Below are 24,091 nucleotides of genomic sequence, written 5' to 3' on the forward strand. Positions count from 1 at the left end.
GGGCTTTTATTTGGTATTGTTGAAGGGCTATGTATCATAATGGAATATTCAGTAAATATTTACACTTTAACAGCTATATTCAATCAGATTATACCACTTACATGCCCCTGCAAAGCCTACTGCAGTAAGGCATGTTGCCCTATTCTACATTTGCAACGATTTCTGCATGTGGCCTATGTAGCCTAACTTCCAATGCAAACATGGCTGTAAAAAAAAGGATAGGCTATATATACTGTTTGACTAATTCAGATATACTGAAGTAGCCAATAATAAATCATGTTGCATCAGGAGGGAGCAGAACTATCTGAATTAACATATGATTGTGTCACCATGTGGACACATTTGGTAACGTTTCATTCTTATTTTTCCATGAATCCTAAGCTTCATTTCATTCCGTAAACTGGTCGATATCACAAAGAAAGATGCTCCTCAAACCATACCTTGTCCCCTTAATATTTTCTTAATTTAATACTTAGGATACACAGCCAGGTTAAATACACACATTTGAGTGTTTTCCATTTAAAACTCACAACACAAAAGCAAACATGAGATATTCAATACATTGAGAATTTCTTTTAGCACCAGTACAAGTAAACTCATCCATACATTGGTCATTCTCTGACTTACAGTACATTTTTCCAACATGATTTTCAAAATAAAAGACATCGTCCCAGCTTGATTTGACTTGGCATGGCTAACATGTAATCATATACAGCAGCATTCACATACACTGGTTACTAAAATGTACACATACTGCCAAACTGGCACACACAAGCAATGCTATATGGCCTCATAACCCAATACTGTAGGTCCTTAGACATTTTTCCCGGTGAGTGTTGTCATCCCTTATGCTCTCCAAATCTGTTTCAAGTAGGATAACATAGTAAAACATTTATATAGTAAATACCCACATAATCAAGTTTCAACGAATTTGTGAGGTGTCTGGCGATGATAATTATTTGACAATCTGGTATATTCAACTAGAAATGGCTCATTGTCATGTATTTGAGCGCAAACATGTTTTCTTTGACAATTCTATCAAAATAGTATGTAAAACAATATGCAAAGTCATTTGTATTTCTGCACTGAGTTTAGTTGACATTATTTTGTGTAAAAAAACAACAACAGTTGAATTCTGTTTAACATGGGCTTAAATTCCTGTTTCTAATCACATGCTTCACAATATGAGTTTACATTGATGTGTATAGAACTTGAAAAACCATTATGTGGAACTGTATCTGTAGCTTCAACCCTATGACACATTCAAATAACTTTCGTGAGGGTATAGAATCAAAACAATATGGGACAATTTTTATCTGTTTATCACACATTTGTGAGGCCTTAACTACGTTTTTAGAAGACCAAGTATAAATAATAGTTTATCTAAAATAATTCACACTTCTCAACAGATCATAAATGTGACTTGCTATATGCTTTGGGCACATTATAAACTCATTTATGGGACAACTGTATCCTCAAAGTAATATAGTCTACTTTTCCCAATATTGTCTGCCAGTGTATCAGTTATGCATTCCAGAATTTGCATATTGTGGCATCTGTATAAACCAAAAAGTTATTTCAACATCAAAACTAGAATATCCCAAAACGATGTATTCTGTCAGAATACATTTTTTTTCATTAGCTACATAGCATCTGAAAATGCTAAATAATTAGTCAAATATAGCATCCCAAATGGCACCCTATTTCCTATATAGTGTACTACTTTTGACCAGGACCCTTAGTGCTCTGGTCAAAAGTAGTGCACTGTATAAAGGTGCCATTTGGGAGGCATCCACAAAGTTGGGTCCCACAGATTGATGAAGTGAAAAAATGTTCAGATTCAGAACTTGTTTTGTTTTAGTTTGTCGATGTGATAGCAGAGCTTCAGGGCTGGCCCCAGCTTCAGTCCTAGGTACTTCATGATCATCTCACTCTTTAGAAGTAACAACGCGTTGCCGTCTATCTCCTGTGGGAAAGAAAGTCAGGTTATATCTCCACAAGTAAACTAATCGTACACGTGTATCAGTGTTGTTTACTGAATTGACTGAATTAAAATAGAAGAAGTGACCAAAATCCTGGTTAGTATTTCACAAAACATCACATCCAGATATAATCTGATCACTGTTGCAGATCCATCCACTGGACACAGATGTCAGTTCAACATCTAGTTTTGATTTACATTTGGTTAGGTTGTCAACTAACGTGAATTCAACGTGAAATCAACCAAAAAAAGTCACCATGTCATTGGATTTAGGTTGCAAGTTGGTAGCATTTTAAAAAATCCCTTAAACTGATGACTTGTTGCTAATCCAAACAGTTTTCCACGTTGATTTAATGTCAGCACATTTTTTGCAGTTGTTGAAATGACGTGGAAACAATGTTTCTTCAACCAGGTTTTGCCCATTGGGCAGGCCTCAATTTCATTGAGATTTTCTGTGATTCCTCTCACCCAGTCTCCTCGCCTCCTTCTCAACTATATTGGAGGAGAAGGTCCAAGGTTCCTCTGTTCCTCCCCCCTGACCGTCTCATCCAAGGCGTTTTGAGAAGATGAGGAGAGAGGATGCAAGGTATCAAAATATTAATTAATTAAGAGTGAGCACAGGGGTAGCCTACATGCTTCCTGAATATGTCCACATGAGGGCCCAGGGAATGGGGGTCAGCATCTCTGATGAACCACACCACGTCCTCTACGCTCCAGGTGGAAGGGTCCTTACTGGGGGGCACCTTGGACTCCTGGGAGTCCTGAGATGGATTGTACGCTGGATGAGAAAAGAGACAGATAGGTACAGAATAAAGATTTCACTACGGGTCTATTTTACCTGGTTAAGGCATTGTGATTATAGCAAGAAACAAACTTTCCCAAAATCCCCAGGTTTTCCAGAAAACCCAGTTGGAAGATCGCCGGAATCAGAATGGAAAAAGCAGGAAAACCTGGTAATTTTGGGAAAATTAACAGAATTTTGCAACTCTAGTCTCCACTCTCCAGTCTCTTACCTATCCTGTTACCTTCCAGGAAAGTATTTGGACTAGACGTCTGTCTACACATGCCCATGGGGGAGGAGCTGTTGGGGAATTGCTGCGAGGAGCGAAACCCATAGGACGGTTTGGATGAGTAGGAGGAGCTTATGGCACTAAAGGCGGAGTCACCTGGGTCCATTGAGTAGCGTTTGTCTGACGGGTCCAGAAGGTACTCCTCTGGCATGGAGGTTTCAGCTGTGAAATGGATGGAAAGAAATGACATTAGTAAAAGAATATTTACGATACTTTGAATCACTTTTGGATAGAAGCTGAAGTCTTTGAAATATGTATTTGAAATGCCGTTCTGTGCTTTAATTGTCCGATCCGAAGCAACAAACGCACATGTTTGGGGAATTGAGCCTAGGATATTTCTGGGGGACATGGGAGTGTTCTAGGTAGTCTTCTGGCATGGAGGTCTCAGCTGTTTGGGTAGGAATACAGGGATTTTGATAATGGATTACTAGGGATTACACAAGTAAAACACCAAATGATGTGTATTTCACAAATTGTCATTCTGTGCTTCCATGTGCAATCTGAAGTAATATAGTACAATATTTGGGGAACTGAGCCCACTATATTTCAGAGGGACATTTATTCAGAGGCTCTTGTTAAGTTACAGGACTGTGTTTTCTAAGAAGTAATGTACAATGCATCACATCTGCACTCCTGCCTACATAATTGCCCCTTGTAGGATAAATAAAGTATTTTGAATGTAATTGAATAAACAACAGTACATTACCCTCTGATTGGTAGGAGGCATTATGCTGGGTGATTGGTTGGTCGCTGAAGAGGTTTTCACAGTGTAAACTACGACAGAGCTTCTTGAGGAAGCGTAGCACGTAGCCAACGCTGTTGACCACAGGCAGACTCAGAAGGTGCTGCTTCCCATCGAAGGTGGCTGGAAATCAAAAGGAACACTTGATTAACCTAGAAACTTTGTTGATTTCCTATTGTAGTAAAGCTTGTTGCAGTTAACCTTGCCCTAGGCGACACATCTCTACAGCCATGTCTCAAAGCAACAAATGTCACCCTATTCTAGAGCCTTATGGGCCCTGGTCAAAAGTATTGCTCTCTACACTGAGTATACAAAACATTAAGGACTCCTGCTCGTTCCGTGACACAGACTGACCAGGTGAATCCTGGTGAAAGCTTTGCTCCCTTATTGATGTCACTTGTTAAATCCACTTCAGTCAGCGTAGACGAAGGGAATGAGACAGGTTAAGAAGGATTTTAAAGCCTTGCGACAAGTAAGACATGGATTGTTTATGTGTGTCATTCAGCGGGTGAATGGACATGGGACAGGAAGGATACCTCATGGTTATTAGATTATCAAATGAGTGTATGCCAATTTCTGTTATTTCCCTACGGGCTAGTTCTACTAATGAAATAAATGAATATAAAAACAGAAATCTCAGTTACACTACATACAATCTGTGGGTTTATGTTATACCTGATATTTTCTCTCCTCCGTAGCCCTGTGTGAGGAGAGTGAACACAGCTTTCTGCTGGAAGGCACTGTCGATACACCCCTGGACAGCCTGCTGCAGCACCACGGAAGGCCTGTCAGGCCCAAAATGATCTGGGAGCTGCTGCAGCTTCTTCCTATCCAGGTTAGGACCCATGTTGGCCTGCTTGTTTATGTAGATAAACACTGCAGGGAACACACAGAGAGAGAGACACCCATGTTACCCTGCTTGTTTATGTAGATACACACTGCAGGGAACACAAAGAGAGAGAGAGAGAGAGAGAGAGAGAGAGAGAGAGAGAGAGAGAGAGAGAGAGAGAGAGAGAGAGAGAGAGAGAGAGAGAAGAGAGAGAGAGAGAGAGAGAGAGAGACACCCATGTTACCCTGCTTGTTTATGTAGATAAACACTGCAGGGAACACACTAGGAGGGATCGAAAAGGAGTGGCCTACCTGTGAGCACCTGGGGCGTGGCAGAGTGAGGGATGGTCGCAGCATCCTGGGGGATGGAGCTCATGTCTGGTTCTGGGGTGCTGCTGGGAGGAGAGATGGCCAGGGGAGTCATCACCATCCTGGGCTTCAGCTGCAGGGAGACACAAGGCTAGGATCTCAATATCTACAGGGTTGTTTGTACACAGTTTAAATGGATCACTTGTAAATAATGGCATTTTATTCCAGTTTTAGGTAGCAACAATAGTCTAAAATGATCCTGTATGGCTCAGTTGGTAGAGCATGTTGCTTTCACAGCAGGGTTGTGGGTTCGATTCCAGGAGCAACCCATACATAAAATGTACGCACACATTACTAAGTAGCTTTGGATAAAAAGTATTCTAACCATGGCATATATTATTAGTAGTAGTACTATTATTATTAAAATATTATGGCTCGCAATTTGCATTAGTTAACTGTCACGATCGATGGAATGAATGGACCAAAGCGCAGCGTGATCTGGGTTCCACATCTTTTTATTACTAAGTGAAACTCACAGCAAAACAAAACAATAAACCTCAAACGAAACGTTTGGACACACCTACTCATTCAAGGGTTTTTCTTAATTTGACTATTTTCTACATTGTAGAATAATAGTGAAGACATAAAAACGATGAAATAACACATAAGGAATCATGTAGTAACCAAAAAAGTTTAAACAAATCAAAATATATTTTATATTTGAGATTCTTCAAATTAGCCACCCTTTGCCTTGATGATAGTTTGCACACTCTTGGCATTCTCTCAACCAACTTCATGAGGAGGAATGCTTTTCCAATAGTCTTGAAGGAGTTTCCACATTTGCTGAGCACTTGTTGGCTGCTTTTCCTTCACTCTGCGGTCCAACTCATCCCAAACCATTTGGGTTGGGGTCAATTGGGTTGAGGTCGGGTGATTGTGGAGGCCAGGTCTTCTGATGCAGCACTCCATCACTCTCCTTGGTCAAATAGCCCTCACACAGCCTGGAGGTGTGTTTTGGGTCATTGTCATGTTGAAAAACAATTGAAAGCACAAACCAAATGGGATGGTGTATTGCTGCGGAATTCTGTGGTAAGCCATGCTGGTTAAGTGTGCCTTAAATTCTAAATAAATCACCAACAGTATCACCAGCAAAGCACCCCCACACCATCACACCTCCTCCTCCACGGTGGGAACTACACATGCGGAGATCATCCGTTCACCGACTCTGCGTCTCAAAAATTACACAGCGGTTGGAACCAAAAATCTTAAATTTGGACTCATCAGACCAAATGACAGATTTACATTGCTCATGTTTCTTGGCCCAAGCAAGTCTCTTCTTCTTATTGGTTTCCTCTTGCAGTGGTTTCTTTGCAGCAAATCGACCATGAAGGCCTGATTCACACAGTCTCCTCTGAACAGTTGATGTTGAGATGTGTCTGTTACTTGAACTCTGTGAAGCATGTACTTGTGGTGCACTCTGAGGTGCAGATAACTATAATGAACTTACCCACTGCAGCAGAGGTAACTCTGGGTCTTCCTTTCCTGTGGCGGTCCTCACGAGAGCCAGTTTCCTCATAGTGCTTGATGGTTTTTGCGACTGCACTTGAAGAAACTTTAAAAGTTATTGACATTTTCCTGATTGACTGACTTTGTCTTAAAGTAATGATGGGCTGTCGTTTCTCTTTGCTTATTTGAGCTGCTCTTGCCATAATATGGACTTGGGTTTTTTACCAAATAGAGCTATCAAATAGAGCTTTTGTGTACCACCCCTACTTTGTCACAACACAACTGATTGGCTCAAACACATTAAGCAGGAAACAAATTCCACAAATGAACTTTTAACAAGGTCCGCCTGTTAATTGAAATGCATTACAGGTGACCACCTCATGAAGCAGGTTGAGAGAATGCCATGAGTGTGCAAAGCTGTCAAGGCAAGGGGTGACTACATTGGACCATCTCTATTATAAAATATATTTTGATTTGTTCAAAATGTTTTTGGTTACTACATGAATCCATGTGTGTTATTTCATAGTTTTGATGTCTTCATTTTTATTCCACAATGTAGAAAAAAAAACTGGAATGAGTAGGTCTGTTCAAACATTTGACTGGTATTGTACGTGTACAGCATATTGTACACAAAACAAAAATATAAACGCAACATGTAAAGTGTTGGTTCCATGTTTCATGAGCTGAAATAAAATATCCAACAAAAAGCTTATTTCTCTCAAATTTAGTGCACAAATTTGTTTACATCCCTGTTAGTAAGAATTTCTCCTTTGCCAAGATAATCTATCCACCAGACAGGTGTGGCATACCAAGAAGCTGATTAAACAGCATGCTCATTACACAGGTGCACCTTATGCTGGGGACAATAAAAGGCCACTCTAAAATGTGTCGTTCTGTCACACAACGCCACAGATATCTCTAGTTTTGAAGGAGTGTGCAATTGGCATGTTGACTGTAGAAATGTCCACCAGAGCTGTTGCCAGAGGAATTAAATGGTCATTTCTCTATCATAAGCCGCCTCCAACATTGTTTTAGAGAATTTGGCACTATGTCGAACCAGCCTCACAACCGCAGACCATGGGTATAGTGTCGTGTGGGTGAGCAGTTTGCTGATGTCAGCGTTGTAAACAGTGTGCCCCATGGTGGCGGTGGGGTTATGGTATGGGCAGGCATAAGCTACAGACAACAAACACAATTGCATTTTATCGATGTCAATGTATTTTTGTGCATTCAAATTGCCAAGTCCCTGAGGCCCATTGTGAGGCCCAGTTTTTAAAAAGGTTTCTGTAACCAACAGATGCATATCTATATTCCCAGTCAAGTGAAATCCATAGATTAGGGCCTAATTTATTTATTTCAATTGGCTGATTTCCTCATATGAACTGTAACATCTTTGAAATTGTTGCATGTTGCGTTTATATTTTTGTTCAGTGTAAATAAAATCACTTTTTATGAAATGATTCACAATATTATTATCCATTATCCCTATTCTTATTGCGACACTCACCAATCACTTAAACAATGCAGACATTTTTGCTAGGCATACACAGTGGCCAATCAGAATACTAATCAATTCAACAAACCTACCTCATGTTAAGTCTTTTTCAGACAAATATGACCCCCACTAAATATAAATGAAATGGGGTGTCTTGCTACATCATCATATGCATTTTTAAACACACTGCATCCCCATTGCCACCCCCCTTCCCCTCTCTTTCCCCCCATCCTATCCCATACCCTCCTCTTCTATTTCCCTCCCTTCCCATCCCTGACACTGACCTTGAAGCCAGGCTTTCTCCCCCTCTTCTTGGGAACTTTGAGAGGAGGAAGGGAATCAGGGTAGTGGGTTGGAAAATCCATCTTGCGATGAAGTGGGGGTCTCCCTCTCTTCCTGCCGGGAATCTTTCCTGGCTGGCTGGGGAGGAAGGAAGGAGACACTGCAGGCGACTGCATTTCACTGTTGCTGTCTGCTTTCTGTGCTGCTGCAAGTACACTCATTGGAGCTGCAGGGAGACATACAGGAAGGAGGGAAACACAAAGGGAGATACAATAATAATCATTTAAGACTGCATGGCTTGTAATCTAAACCACTGTTAGTGCACACGTCGTACATCAACATTGTTCTTTCATAGAATCAATCATCTCTTCACATATAACAAACATACACATGCTACATAAGAATCTATTTACATTGTGCCTCCATAATCCAGCTACTGAGGCGGATGTGGAAAAAAAGATGCTGTCACATAACATTAACCACAACAACAGTAAACAGAAGAGCCTGCAAGACATTCTGCTGCAGGGCACTAATGCAGCCAGCTACAGAAAATTGAGTTGAACACTAAAAAAACAGACAACACAAAAGGCAACAATGCCTAAAGCAAGTTCCCCCCGATGGAACAGCTCTACCACCCAGTCCATCCTATCTTCATTGTGAGCCCCAACATTCTGGCTGCTTGTCTACCAGCGCCTCCGTTACCTGATCTCCTCTGATCTAGAACGCTTGAGAAGCAAGCTCTTCCCTTCTTCGATCCCTGTTAGAGTCCAGATCCGCAGGAGAAGGTTCTATGCACAGCACACTCCCTCAGCAGGCTGTGAAAGCCATTTTGCCTCTAGCTGCTGTACTGTACGTGTTTCTCCCTGCTCCCTTCGTCTCTGCTGCTGCTGCTACTGCTGCACGGCACACAGGCTGGCTGGCTGGCTGCAGACATCTCATTACACTAATGCATTCAGCAGTGGCAGAGGGAGGGAGGAATTGATTTCACTACACAGCTATGAACTACCATTACGATGACAGTGCTCACCCTAATATTTAAAAAATGCAGCAGCCTCAAGTGCCATCCTACTGATGAAAAAAAAATGATACATACATGTCTCATATATACACAGCACAGAAGGCTATGCACACAGGCACTGCTAAATTATATCAGTGGTCAGACTATAGCAGTAGCATGCAGCATGCTTCATCCTTCCTTCATGCAGACAAAGACAATGAAAAATAGGAAGAGAAGACATAGCCAATATGCACACACCATCAGAAAGAATGAGGATTGGAGAGTATATCCCTTTTCAGTTGATCTCCTACTGAATCCTCCTCTGTTCTGTCTGTGTCTGAGTGTATTTGCCTGCTTCTAAATCTCTTGAACCGCAACGTAGAGTGGAATATCCAAGCAGGGCAGATTCCACTGTAATGGTGTGTGTGTGTGTGTATGTGTGTGTGTCTGTGTCTCTGCCAGAAACGTTCTACTGTTGTCATGGCAACAAGCCTGTAACACCATGGTGGCTGTAACTCCCATGGTTTGCCGCTTGAGTCAGTTTCCCTCAAAACTGTGGAGGATGAATAATGAGTACAGAAGACATCCTGAAACCAACCGCTAACTACAATAGGAAATTAATTAAGTATTGAGTGTGTGCATATGCTACCGGTCCAAAGTTGGGACACACCTTCTCATTCAAGGGTTTTTCTTCATTTTTACTATTTTCTACATTGTAGAATAATGGTGAAGACATCAAAAATATGAAATAACACATGGAATCATGTCGTAACCAAAAAAGTCTAAATATATTTTATATTTGAGATTCTTCAAATAGTCACTTTTTGCCTTGGTAACCGCTTTGCAAACTTTTGGCATGCGGTAATATTTTCCTATCTTGAGAGTAAAAAAAAAAAAAACTATAGTAAGTGCCTCTCCAGCTGAATTAAAAAATGAATATTTGTATTATCTTATATCGATTTAATCAAAAACTAGACATCGTACTCCACAGTATGTCAAAGTGTAGGTCTATGTAAGTCGTCTAGGTGTAGCAGGTAAGGCGGAGTCAGGCGCAGGACACAGAGATGAGTAATTCACGTAACTTTACTCAAAATATAAAATATTCCAAGAAGGAAAATAATCAAGCTCACAAATACAGACCAACTTACAACGAACAAACACGCACAAAACCATGGGGAACCAAAGGGTTAAATAAGGAACATTTAATAATGGGAATGGAAATCAGGTGTGTACAATGAAGACAAAACAAATGGAAAATGAAAAGTGGATCGGTGGCGGCTAGAAAACCAGTAATGCCGAACGCTGCCCGAACAAGGAGAGGGACTAACTTCGGTGGAAGTTGTGACAGTCTACGTCTTGTACTTCCAATGAGTGATATTATACGGCTCTACAATGGATGGTTAGTGGTGTTACGTTTGTTTGTGACCAAGTGGGATATTACCACATCTGGTAAAAATCCATTTGGAAGGCCCTCCAACTGGTAATTACTAGTTAAATCAGCCATGAATCCCCTTGTGACACAGGGAATGGAAGCTTGTGGTGTGCAACAAGGAGGGGCAACTGAATGCAAGATTCACAAAAACAAATGAAATTGTTAAAATAAGTCTAGCCTGTCTATATATGGGTAGGTAACAGGGTTGATGTTACGCTCATTTTCACCACACAACACCAGAAAATGGCCAAAGTAGAACCAGCTCACCTACTTTAACACTATGATTTGACTATTAGATGTTCAATGTTTCTTTTGAAATTGACCATATTAAAACAAGAGTTCAGTTCACGTAACAGGGTTGACCTTGAAATTATAGACAGATGTAAATGAATCACTAGACACATAAAATAAATAATAACCTTCATAAATGACTAAAAATGCACTTTATTAGCAAGTCTTCATTCATATTGACAATTAGAAGTATTGAATTCTCCAAGTGGACTACACCAAAGGGCACTTCATTTCATATAAAAGTATTTTAAAATTAAACATTTGTAAAAATGTCTACTTAACATATCAAAGGACACTCATTTTGTGGAACGACCCAGTTCTGACCGTTGGAATGTTTTCGTCAAGTTTGTTTGTTAATTTGTCATATGCACATGAAAGACATGTCGTCACTACATGACAAATACAGTGCATTTGGAAAGCATTCAGAACCCTTGACTTTTCCACATTTGGTTACGTTACAGCCATATTCTAAAATGGATTAACATGTTTTTTTCTCTCCTCAATCTATACACAATAACCCATAATGACAAAGCAAAAACAGGTTTAGACATTTTTGCAAATGTATTTAAAAAAAAGTAAAACCTAAATATCACGTTTACATAAGTATTAAGACAATTTACTCAGTACTTTGTTGAAGCACCTTTGGCAGCGATTACAGCCCCTAGTCTTCTTGGGTATGATGCTACAAGCTTGGCACACCTGTATTTGGGAAATTACTCCCATTCTCCTCTGCAGATCCTCTCAAGCTCGGTCAGGTTGGATGGGTAGCATTGCTGCAGAGCTATTTTCAGGTCTCTCCAGAGATGTTCAATCAAATCCAACTTTATTTGTCAGTCGCTCTGAATACAACAAGTGTAGACTTTACCGTGAAATGCTTACTTACAAGCCCTTAACCAACAGTGCAGTTCAAGAAGAGTTAAGAAAATGTTTACCAAGTTGACTAAAATAAAAAGTAACACCATAAGAATAACGAGGCTATATACAGGGGGCACTGGTACAGGGTCAGTGTGCGGGGTACAGGTTAGTTGAGATCATTTGTGCATGTAGGTGAGGGTGAAGTGACTATGCGTAGATAATAAACAGCGAGTAGCAGCAGTGTACAAAAAAGTCAAAGCAAATTGTCCAGTGGCGGTTTTATTAAATTGTTCAGCAGTTTTATGGCTTGGGGGTAGAAGCTGTTGAGGAGCCTTTTGGTCCTAGGCTTGGCCCTCCGGTACCGCTTGCCATGCTGTACCAGAGAAAACAGTCTGTGACTTGGGTGACTGAAGTCTCTGACAATTTTATTGGCTTTCCTCTGACACCGCCTATTGTATAGGTCCTCGATGGCAGGAAGTTTGGCAGTACTGGGCCGTTCGCACTACCCTCTGTAGCGCCTTATGGTCAGATGCCGAGCAGTTGCCATACCAGGCGCTAATACAACCGGTCAGGATGCTCTTGATGGTGCAGCTGTAGAACTTTTAGAGGATCTGGGGACCCATGCCAAATCTTTTCAGTCTCCTGAGGGGGAAAAGGTTTTGTCATGTCCTCTTCACAACTGTCTTGGTATGTTTGGACCATGATAGTTCGTTGGTGATGTGGACACCAAGGAACTTGGAACTCTCGACACGCTCCACTACAGCCCCGTCGATGTTAATGGGGGCCTGTTCGGCCCGCCTTTTCCTGTAGTCCACGATCAGCTCCTTTGTCTTGCTCACATTGAGGGAGAGGATGTTGTCCTGGCACCACACTGCCAGTTCTCTGACCACCTCCCTATAGGCCGTCTCATCGTTGTTGGTGATCAGGCCTACCACTGTTGTTTCGTCAGCAAACTTAATGATGGTGTTGGAGTCGTGCTTCACCACGCAGTCATGGGTGAACAGGGAATACAGGAGGAGAGTAAGTACACACCCCTGAGGGGCCCCAGTGTTAAGGATCAGCATGGCAGACGTGTTGTTGCCTACTCTTACCACCTGGGGCGGCCCGTCAGGAAGTCCAGGATCCGGTTGCAGAGAGAGGTGTTTAGTCCCAGAGTCCTCAGCTTAGTGATGAGCTTTGAGGGCACTATGGTGTTGAACGCTGAGCTGTAGTCAATGAACAGGTCGACCGATTGTGATTTTTCAACGCCGATACCAATACCGATTATTGGAGGTTTAAATCATGCAAAAACAGTGTTGGAGAAGAAAGTAAAAGTGCAATATGTGCCATGTAAAAAAGCTGGTCAAATCCAGAAACTATCATTTCGAAAACAAAAGGTTTATTATTCTTTCAGTGAAATACAGAACCGTTCCGTATTTTATTGAACGGGTGGCAACCCTAAGTCTAAATATTGCTGTTACATTGCACCACATTCAATGTTGTCATAATTACGTAAAATTATGGCAAATTAATTACGGTCTTTGTTAGGAAGAAATGGTCTTCACACAGTTCGCAGCGAGCCAGGTGGCCAAAACGGCTCTATATACCCTGACGTGAATGTGCTTAAGCAGGAATCAGGAGGATAGAATTATGGTCAGAGTTGCCAAATGGAGGTTGGGGAGAGCTTTGTATGTATCTCTGTGTGTGGAGTAAAGGTGGTCAAGGAATCTTTTTTTCTGGTTGCACATGTGACATGCTGGTAAAAATTTGGAAAAACTGATTTAAGTTTGCCTGCATTAAAGTCCTCGGCCACTAGGAGCGCTGCTTCTGAGTGAGCCTTTTCTTCTTTGCTTATGGCCTTATAGAGTTGGTTGAGAGCAGTCTTAGTGCCAGCTTCGTTCTGTGGTGGTAAAAAGATGGCTACAAATAATATAAATGAGAACTCTCTTGGTAGATAGTGTGGTCTACAGGTTATCAAAAGGTACTCTACCTCAGGCGAGCAATACCTCGAGACTTCTTTAATATTAGACATCGCACACCAGCTGTTATTGACAAATAGACACACACCCCCACCCTTCGTCCTACCAGAGGTAGCGTCTCTGTTTGCCGATGCATGTAACATCCCGCTAGGTCTATATTGTCCGTATCATCGTTCAGCCATGTCTCGGTGAAATATAAGATGTTAGTTTTTGATGTCCCATTGGTAGGGTAATCTTAAAACGTAGGTCATCAATTGTATTTTCCCATGATTGCACGTTAGCAAGAAGAACGGATGGCAATGGGAGTTTACTAGCTCGCCTACAGATTCTCAGAATGTTGCCTGATCTGTGGCTCCTTTTCCTGCGTCTTTTCTTCACGCAAAAGGCCACGCATCTGGGCATATTCCAGTGAGAATGTAAAACGTCAGCCATGTTCTTTGTCGCCATCAGGTTCAAGTCTGGTCTCTGACTGGGACGCTCGAGGACATTCAGAGACTTATCCCGAAGCCACTTCTGCGTTGTCTTGGCTGTGTGCTTAGGGTGATTGTCCAGTTGGAAGTTGAAACTTGGCCCCAGTCTGAGGTCCTGAGCTGTTTTTCATCAAGGATCTCTCTGTACTTTGCTCCGTTCATTTTTCCCTCGATCCTGGCTAGTCTCCCAGTCCCTACCGCTGAAAGACATCCCCACAGCATGATGCTGCTACCACCATGCTGCGCCGTAGGGATGGTACCAGGTTTCCTCCAGACGTGACGCTTGGCATTCTGGCCAAAGAGTTCAGTCTTGGTTTCATCAGACCTGAGAATCTTATTTATCATGGTCTGAGAGTCCTTAGGTGCCTTTTGGCAAACTCCAAGCGGGCTGTCATGTGCCTTTTACTGAGGAGTGGCGTGCTGGTGTGGCGTGGTGGAGTGCTGCTGAGATGGTTGCCCGTCTGGAAGGTTCTCCCATCTCCACAGAGAAACTCTGGAGTTCTGTCAGAGTGACCATCGGGTTCTTGGTCACCTCCCTGACCAAGGCCCTTCTCCCACGATTGCTCAGTTTGGCCGGCGGCCAAACTACGGGATGGGTATCCCTAAACCTGGACGGTTGTTGCTAACGTGACTAGAATGACGTTGTATACAGCTATCTTTCCGGGACATAGACATGTCTAATATGTTCAATTAACAGTAGCTATTACAGTGAAAAAATACCATGCTATTGTTTGAGGAGTGCACAACAACAACAAAAATGATCACAGCAACTGGATTGATACATTCACCTCTGAAGGTAAATAATGTACTTACATTCAGTAATCTTGCTTTGATTTGTCATCCTAAGGGTCCCAGAGATAAAATATAACATCATTTTGTTTGATAAAATCAATTGTGATGTTCAAATGCGGGAACTGGGGTCTACAGTTTGACCCCACCGCTGTCTCTGGCTCCACACCCACCCCGCCCGGCCATCTAGATGTTTGAAAGTTAGTGTATAAGCTAATGATCCATCATGTATGACATTCCTGGGAGTGTGTAAACTTTTATTTTTTAATACCATAGCATTTTTGTATGTTATCTATAGTTCTGTACTTGACAATGTATTAATTGACCAATTCGGCACATTTGGGCAAACTCGGGGCAGACTTGATACAAAATATTGTGTAGTAATGTAATTATTCAACTGAAAGTATGGCCTTTCTCTTGCATTTCAAAGATGAAAAAAGGCTTTTACCAGATCTAATGTATTATATTTTCCTACATTAATTTCACAATTACACAAACTTCAAACGGTTTCCTTTCAAATAGTATCAATCATTTGATGTCCTTGCTTCAGGTCCTGAGCTACAGGCAGTTATATTTGGGTATGTCATTTTTGGTGGAAATTATTTTTTGTTTGTTATTGAACGTCATTCTAAAACAAGCTCAAGACTTTTATTTTGTCTGCTGCTTTTGAAAGCTGCAAAACAACTAAAGTCTGGGCTACAGTTGCTTGATTGACTAGCTAACTTTGACTAGCTACGTTCAGTTCATGTCCTTTCCATTCCTGACAAAGGTTTGTAAGTATAAAAAAATATTTGTAACTGAGTAAAGGGAGACGTAAAGTAAGAATTTCATGACTAAATGTTAATTCATAGTCGTAACATAGGGTTTGTACATTTTACAGATCTAATTTAATGGTTACGTTTCATGTTTCACACATGGCTTTTCTCACGATCTTAACAATTTAGGTATAGACTTTCTTACAATCCTAACAATACATACGTTCAACCTTTTGGCAGCTATCTGGCTCCAAATACATTCAGGCTGAATATCCATCTGGAGACATCTCAAAGTTAGTGTTTATGTTGCCGTGATATCACGAGTCCTACTTATATCAGTACACTCGTAGCAACTTTAAGCATTCCAAAAATTATATTTTATCAAATAAACCTCATGTGATAAAATAAGTCATTAATTTTTGTTGTTGACCAAATTCGACACTCATTGATTTCTCACTTTCAAACTCTTTGCTTGGTGGACAAAACAACGAAAAGAGTGCCACCGGCAGGAGGGACACATTTTCCGCCGAGTTGGGCCTCTCTCTTTTACTACTGCCCTCTCCTGACGCACTTCAGAATCGTTTTGTGCATTTCCGCCTTGTTCAATAAAGTTGGAATTGAAGCCAAAATGGCGACGTTCATGTTGTCGTCAAAGATGTCGCCCTTGGTGTCACCCATCATTAGATTTCTACTGAAAGATCAGTACTATTCCTCGAAAACGATATGCAACGGTGTGACTAACATTTCCAGACGAGGTGAGAATATTATTTTGGTGAGGCAAGAGCTAGATTGACTGCTGTGTGTTGTTCAAAATGAGTACTGACAGTTAGCATAGCTAACTTCTCTAAACCGCTAGTGTCAGCTGTCAAACTTAATTTTATTCATGACCTGTCTAGACTAGATAGCGAATTATCTAGCAACCTATGCGTCAATCAGCCATTATTATAATTGCATTTTTAGATAGCTACTTACATTGTTACGGTGATTACACAACTTACCTTTAGAGACGAAGGAATACCGAATCGCTGACTGAACCTTTTGGCTTTGGACAGTTTGCTCGCTAAATGAATAACGTTACGTTTCTGCTCTTAGCACCTTAACCAATAACCGCCACAGGTGGTCTCGCTAATTATTTAACTAGTACTAATACAGCTTCAGGATGTACCGATAATTCCGATTCCGTGATATTTTCTACTGCTCAGGCTATTCGACGGATGCTCTCCCCCAGCCGGCTGCAGAAGACAGCAATGCTGCCGCAGCGTACAGCGGACCACTGGAGCACTACAACAGTCTGGTCAGGGATGAGTCGCTGCAAGAGGACCCACATCAAAAAGCCGTGGTTCAGACCTTGGATAAAATGCACAAAACCCTAAGAGGTTACAACAACCAGCCTACGTCCCTCTTCTCGAAGGTAATCTGATTTCTATGCATGTTCTTACTGATGTCCATAATACATTATTTGATTTTTACCACTGTCAAAACACATTAAAGTATAGACTATAATCTATAGTTAACCCTATATTCACACAGACTCACAATACATTGAACACTGTCTATTTTATTTTACAGTTTTTCTCTAAGCCAAAGCCCCCAAAAGGGTACTACATCTATGGAGATGTTGGTAAGTAGTAGCTCTATAATATCCATCTTTGTGCTGCCACTTTAGCATTACATTTATGATATTTCCCTTTTTGACTACATTGCACATTTGAAACAATGAATTATCTTTCCGTTTTTCTCTGTTTTATTTATAGGCACAGGGAAAACGATGGTTATGGACATGTTCTACTCCTATGTGGAGACAGAGAAGAAAAAGAGGGTGCATTTCCACGGCTTCATGTTAGATGTACATAATAGTAGGTTAAGTTGTGTCGCTAAATGGCCATTTGACATGACTTGTTGATCATACTTAATGTCAATAATGAGTTGAGCAATAGATTCAGATTGATTGATTGATTGAACTGAGATCTATGAGTGGGTCCAGAGTCGACTCAATCTTTGTTCTTTTACTTACTGTATTTAGGGATACATCGCCTTAAAAAGAGCTTGCCAAAAAGGAAAGCTGGGAGGATGGCTAAAGTCTATGACCCGATTGCACCAATAGCAGAGGAGATCAGTGAAGAGGCCTGTCTGTTGTGCTTTGATGAGTTTCAGGTGAGGTCTGGGGGATATTCCTCTTACTGATCACTTATAACTACTGTTATACCTTCATGTTATAATTGTACAAAATCATCTGAATAGCGTTAGCTAATGTATGGATGTGATAATGAGGAATCCTGTTTTAGCCAAAGCCTGTTTTAGAGTTGGACTAATAGTTTTATTCTATGCATGGTTCCCAGTTTTGGATGCATGAAAATATAACCGGATAGAACAATATGAGTGAATTTGTTGTAAATTCATTCCACAGGTGACAGACATTGCAGATGCCATGATTCTGAAACAGCTCTTTGAAAACCTCTTTAAGAATGGGGTTGTTGTCGTGGCCACGTCCAACCGGCCCCCAGAGGGCAAGTAGAATATTACATCACAAAACAAATACCTTGTTGAGCTGCGTTCAGCACAATCCATAGAGGACAATCTATACTGATCTAACCAGACCTATTCCTCCCTTCTAGATTTGTACAAGAACGGACTACAGAGGGTCAACTTTGTGCCATTTATTGCTGTGTTGAAGGTAAATAAGAAATACATTTCTGATTGATTTTGTATATAAGACATGTATTCTACTGTATTTTAGTCAATGCCACTCTGACATGGCTCATCCTAATATTTATATATTCCTTAATCCTATTATTTTACTTTTAGATTTGTGTGTATTGTTGTGAATTGTTAGATACGACTGCACTGTTGGAGCTTGGAACACAAGCATTTCGTTACACCCGCCATAACATCTGTTAAATATGTGTATGTGACCAATAAAATGTGATTTGATTTGAAAACATACAGGCAAGGTTTGTCTTACGGTAGTCTGCCTCTTTCATGCAGAACTATTGCCAAGAGCTTCGTCTGGACTCTGGGATAGACTACCGCAGAAGAAACAGACCCTCAGCTGGGAAACTGTACTTCCTGTAAGAACTGCATGGTACAAACCATGGATATAGCAATGAGGCATTTCAATACTCAAATTACTAGGTTATATTTGGTAGTATTTATTTTAATATGGAACTCTTTCTTTCAAGCCAATTTGTGTTTGATCAGTATTGTTTCAATGTTTTAAATAATGTGGTTCATCATATTTTGCTATGTTACCCTTTTTCGACACAGCTCGAGTGAACCTTGTGTTGAGGCAATACTGGACAAGCTGTTTGACGAGCTGGCCTTCAAACAGAACGACAGTAAGATGCTCACGTTGTCATTGAGTGTAGATAAAGAGGGATCGGTGGAGCGGTTTATAATTATAGGTGCATGATATGAACATAACATTCTGTATTAATGGTATACTTAATAATATATTGAGCCTCATTGTGTTCCAGCATGTTGAGTTTATTACTTGTAATTTAGCTGAACCAGATGTTCATTTTCTTTCTCTAGTAACACGGCCAAGGACTCTGAAACTACTAGCCAGGGAGGTCAGTCTTATGAAAACCTGTGGGACCATAGCAGACTGTACCTTCGAGGAGCTGTGTGATAGAGTAAGTGACCACAGCAGACTGTACGTTTGACTGTACGTCCTGTGTTACTTAGTTGGTAAGAGTTGTTGGTTCAATTCCCACAGGGATCACATGGAGCTCACTGTATTTAGTATGCCTAACAGTATTGGGACACGCAATGTTATTGCTCTGTACTACTATGATGTTAAAGTGCAGAATGTCAGATTTAATTTGAGGATATTTAAATTTAAAAAATCCATCTCAGGTCAAACGTTTAGAAATTACCACTTTTTTTTTTAACCCAGATTATTTTGTGAACAATAGAAATGAATGGTCAATTATGTATTGTCATTTTGGAGTCACTTTTATTGTAAATAAGAGTATAATATGTTTCTAAACACTTCTACATTAATCTGAATGCTACCATTATTACGGATAATGATGAGCGAGACAGTTAGATGCACAAATATCATACCCCCCCCCTCACTAACTTTCTCACTCATTGTTTACCATTTAATTCAGGATTATCTGTAATCATGGTAGCATCCACATTCATGTAGAAGGGTTTAGAAACATATTCTTATTTCCAGTAAAAGTGACTCAAATGACACAATACCTTATGTACCATTCATTTCTATTGAGCACAAAATAGTCAAACACAACCAAAACAAACAGCAAATGCATCCAACAAGTTTGTAGAGTCACAAGCTTGATGCAACCATTGTGTGCTAAGAAGATTGGACCAAATATTAAACTTTTGACTACTTTGATACATGTAAGTGAATTTGTTCCAATACTTTTGGTTCCATAGAATGGGGAGAGTAAATGAAGTGCTGTAGCTTCTAAACGGGTCACCCGATAGGGATGTAAATACCCTCAAATTAAAGCTGACAGTCTGCACTTTATCCTCGTAGTCATAGTATCATTTCAAGTCCAAAGTCCTGGAGTACAGAGCCAAAACAACAAAACATATCACTGTCCCAATACCTTCCGAACTCACTGTATGTATGCACTCCCTGTACTGTAAGGTGCATACTTATACATGATGTGTTTTGTATTCTAGCCATTGGGTGCCAGTGACTACTTGGAGATTTCCAGGCAGTTTGATACTGTATTCATTAGGAACATTCCCCTGCTCACTATGAACAAGAAGACTCAAGCGAGACGCTTGATCACGCTTATCGATGCCTTCTATGAACACAAGGTAACATTACAAACCACTTAGTTTTAATCTATGTTATTTATTTGCACCTAATAAGAAACCAAATCAACAAGCATAATCATACAGGGAGGTTGAAACAGAGGGCTTTATTTCTAAGCTCGAGGCTGGATCATTTTCATATAGTATGGTTTATAAGGAAACTTTTGTCTTTGCTCCATAAATTCTTATCTCACGTCTTCTATTATTGTAACACATTGTGATTGTTTTTTGAGACTATCCTTTGATATGAGTGTGCTTTTTATACGTACCGCTGAGGTTTTGTGATTAGCATTGTTTGATGCACTTTTTTTTGAGTTGCTAAAAACTAGCCTGTTCCCCGATTTAGGACCAGGCTTGATGAGAACAACCACTGTCAGTAACTGTCTCATCCTGGGTCCCCCAGGTACGAGTGGTGATTCTGGCCGATCACCCTCTGGATGACATCTTTGTACACGACGGAGATCACGAACACCACCATCATGAACTCATGGATGATCTCAACCTAAAAAAGGTACAAATTGCAGCCAAATACTCTCAACATTATTTTCTTGATCTCTAACTTAGGTAGAGAGTATATGACCTACAATATACTGAGTGTACGAAGCATAAGGATATTGAGTTGCACCCCATTTTTTTTACCTCAGAACAGCCTCAATTTGTTGGGGCAAGGTGTTGAAAGCCTTCTTCAAGGATGCTGGCCCATGTTGACTACAATGCTTCCCACAGTTGTCAAGTTGGCTGGAGGTCCTTTGGGTGGTGGATCATTCTTGATACACACAGGAAACTGTTGAGCATGGAAAAACTCAGCAGAGTTGCAGTTCTTGACACACAAACTGGTGCGCCGGGCACCTACTACCATACCCCGTTCAAAGACACTTAAGTCTTTTTTCTTGCCCATTCACCCTCTACATGGCGCAAATACACAATCCATGTTTCAATTGTATCGAGGCTTAAAAATCCTTCTTTAACCTGTCTTCTCCCCTTCATCTACACCAGGGGTCTCCTAAAAGGTTAACCGCAGCCCACCTTTGAGTAGCTCGCCAAACAATTCTGAAAGTATATGTGATTTTCAAGTACTCCACCGTAAACTGTCATTAACAAATATCATTTGTATCTATTATTTGTTATTTTCAAACTTTCCCATTAAATCAGCAGTAGCAATACAGAATCATCACTCTACTGGCGCCTTAGAAGGCATATTCTTTTACTCACTAGATGCACAATTAAAGGGCCAGATGCACAATTTAAGGGGAATTTCTTCCAGTCTTCCAGAACAAAGATAGAACATTCTATTTTGTTGTTTCTCTATGAACAATTGTAATTTTGAGAGTGAAAGACAAAAAAATACAACTGAGAACATAATTTGGGAAAATTATTAAACAATTTTGGGGATGGGGGAAATCACAGATTTTATAGGGCCCCTTAGTGGTTTATTAACCATTTAGTTGACCAGGTATATTGACAGTACATAGTGCACTAATTTCTCTGGTACACTAAAGACACTGGAGAAGAGAATAATGTGCTTATTTGAAAGCTGGAAAAGTATCTTGCGACATGTTTTATTTAAAAAAAGTAGTTAATCATGCTAGAAATGTTTGGAGCCCCCTGATCTACACCGATTTGAAGTGGATTTAACAGGTGACACCAGTAAGGGATCACAGCTTTCATCTGGTCATGGAAGAGCAGATGTTCCCAATGTTTTGTACACTATGACCTTCTGTTTGTTGACTTCTCAGCTTCTCTCCAAAACTGCTTTGTTCTCAGGCTTTAGGAAAATACCAAACACTCTCACTAATGGTGTTTTTCTATTGAATGCATTTACACCCTCATGTGTTGTTCCTGGATCAGGATGCAGCCAGTGAGTTGTCTATCTTCAGTGGAGCAGAGGAGATCTTTGCCTTCCAAAGGACAGTGTCTCGCCTCACTGAGATGCAGACTGAAGAGTACTGGCTGGAAGGGGACAGGAGCACCATCACCACGTAGCTGTACAGTACCCCTCACCAAACCTCCACTACCTGCAAGGACAGTGAAAACCACCTCACCAGTACAGACTATCAGTTAATTTGACGGGATCAGTTTGAGCGTGGTGAGGCGCAGAATCACCAATCATGATCACATATAATAAGTGTGATTTGTAGATCAGTGATTCTACGCCGTCCGACTGCAAAGTAGTCCATCTCAAACATGCACATACACTACCACGAGGGACTCCAAACAATGGAATATATTTATTATACTAAGAAAGTATGACTTCAAGCCTTTATGATTTTACTTTGCCATTGCACTTTACAAACTGACCATATTGAGCAGAACATTTTAAGTTAAACCTTTATCTGTGGATTTCTTTCTATACTGTACACATACGGCAGATAGGGTATATTGTGTGAATGGCTTTTGCAAAAAAGTTCAATGAAATACACTTCTACAAATGGAACTACTGGTTCAAGGTACATTTGTTATTTTATTGATATCTTATAATGAAAAGGATTGTCTATTTTAATAAGTGATGTACTGTATTATTTTATTGAGACGATCATAGAGTGATGACTACAGTATGGTTCACATGGATGTATTTAAGGCTGCTTGTCTCTGATGTTGAAAGCAACATCCTGCCTTCTTCATGGTTTTTAAGTTTTATTTAGCAAACAGATATGACTGTAACCTGAGTGCCAGCCTATGCTGTGCTGTCATGCCACCTCTTTGTCACTCATTGTCAAGTCAAATAATTGGAGTGGGAGAGAGTACAAACATCTAGGATCAGGCTAGGAAACACAGATTACTGGGCACAATTGTGTAGTTTGACATGACATACACTTTATGACCAAAAGGAGGTGGACATCTGCTGGTCAAACATCTCATTCCTAAATCATGGGAATTAATATGGAGTTGGTCCTCCCCTTTGATGCTTTAACAGCCTCCACTCTTCTGGGAAGGCTTTCCACTAGATGTTGGAACATTTCTGAAGGGACTTGCTTCCATTCAGCCGCAAGAGCATTAGTGAGGTCGGCACTGATGTTGGGTGATTAGGCCTAGCTTGCAGTTGGCGTTCCAATTCACCCCAAAGGTGTTAGATGGGGTTGAGGTAAAGGCTCTTTGCAGGCTAGTCAAGTTCTTCCACACCGATCTCGAATAAATTATTTCTGTATGGAATTTGCTTTATGTACGGGGGCATTGTCATGCTGAAACAGCAAAGGGCCTTCCCATAACTGTTTCCACAAAGTTGGAAGCACAGAAGCTTCTAGAATGCTGTAGCGTTAAGATTTCCCTTCACTGGAACAAAGGGACCTACCCCAAGCCATGAAAAACAGCCCCTGACCATTATTCCTCATCCACCAAACTTTACAGTTGGCGCTATAGATTCGGGCAGGTAGCGTTCTCCTGGCATCCGCCAAACCCAGATTAGCTCGTCGGACTGCCAGATGATGAAGTGTGATTCATCACTCCAGAACGCGTTTCCACTGGCAGCGAGCTTTAAGCTACTCCAGCCAATGATGATCTTAGGCTTGTGTACGGCCCATGTCATGAAGCCCCTGACTAACA

General features: G+C 40.8%; 2 protein-coding genes across 5 annotated transcripts; one reads left to right on the forward strand and one right to left on the reverse strand.

Annotated features, from left to right (window-relative positions):
• Nucleotides 1–449: 449 nt before the first annotated feature.
• Nucleotides 450–17,032, reverse strand: LOC124002131 (sex comb on midleg-like protein 4). 4 transcript variants are annotated; one of them, XM_046309423.1, is made up of 8 exons: nucleotides 16,759–17,032; nucleotides 8,216–8,439; nucleotides 4,934–5,063; nucleotides 4,469–4,669; nucleotides 3,758–3,916; nucleotides 2,995–3,213; nucleotides 2,614–2,759; nucleotides 450–1,966 (listed from the first exon to the last, which is right to left on the reverse strand). In XM_046309423.1, exons 2-8 carry the CDS (start codon nucleotides 8,432–8,434, stop codon nucleotides 1,841–1,843), a joined length of 1,200 nt encoding a protein of 399 aa, XP_046165379.1. In that variant the 5' UTR covers nucleotides 8,435–8,439; nucleotides 16,759–17,032; the 3' UTR covers nucleotides 450–1,840. The 4 variants fall into 4 exon arrangements, with proteins under 4 accessions (XP_046165379.1, XP_046165378.1, XP_046165381.1 ...); XM_046309422.1 differs by lacking the exon at nucleotides 16,759–17,032 and adding an exon at nucleotides 15,984–16,200; XM_046309425.1 differs by lacking the exon at nucleotides 16,759–17,032 and adding an exon at nucleotides 9,469–9,608.
• Nucleotides 16,377–22,985, forward strand: afg1la (AFG1 like ATPase a). The gene is made up of 13 exons (XM_046309421.1): nucleotides 16,377–16,515; nucleotides 16,963–17,171; nucleotides 17,330–17,381; nucleotides 17,515–17,616; nucleotides 17,784–17,914; nucleotides 18,168–18,267; nucleotides 18,376–18,434; nucleotides 18,746–18,828; nucleotides 19,025–19,095; nucleotides 19,292–19,392; nucleotides 20,414–20,554; nucleotides 20,955–21,062; nucleotides 22,400–22,985. The coding sequence occupies exons 1-13, from the start codon at nucleotides 16,389–16,391 to the stop codon at nucleotides 22,532–22,534; spliced, it is 1,419 nt and encodes a 472-aa protein (XP_046165377.1). The 5' UTR covers nucleotides 16,377–16,388; the 3' UTR covers nucleotides 22,535–22,985.
• Nucleotides 22,986–24,091: the final 1,106 nt, after the last annotated feature.

Source organism: Oncorhynchus gorbuscha, linkage group LG17 (assembly GCF_021184085.1).
Source record: "Oncorhynchus gorbuscha isolate QuinsamMale2020 ecotype Even-year linkage group LG17, OgorEven_v1.0, whole genome shotgun sequence".
Classification (NCBI taxonomy): Eukaryota; Metazoa; Chordata; class Actinopteri; order Salmoniformes; family Salmonidae; genus Oncorhynchus; species Oncorhynchus gorbuscha.

Bases quoted from the DNA above. Each gene is read 5' to 3' on its own strand.
- LOC124002131 (XM_046309422.1), bottom strand. From the start codon at position 16,020: ATGTATTTGGAGCCAGATAGCTGCCAAAAGGTTGAAC. The intron at 4,670-4,933 runs GTAGGCCACTCC...TGTTCCCTGCAG, and splicing joins CACGCCCCAGGTGCTCACAG to TGTTTATCTACATAAACAAG. The intron at 1,967-2,613 runs GTAGGCTACCCC...TCTTTCCCACAG, and splicing joins TGGACATATTCAGGAAGCAT to GAGATAGACGGCAACGCGTT.
- afg1la (XM_046309421.1), top strand. From the start codon at position 16,389: ATGGCGACGTTCATGTTGTCGTCAAAGATGTCGCCCTTGGTGTCACCC. The intron at 17,382-17,514 runs GTAAGTAGTAGC...TTTTATTTATAG, and splicing joins CTACATCTATGGAGATGTTG to GCACAGGGAAAACGATGGTT. The intron at 18,435-18,745 runs GTAAATAAGAAA...TCTTTCATGCAG, and splicing joins CATTTATTGCTGTGTTGAAG to AACTATTGCCAAGAGCTTCG.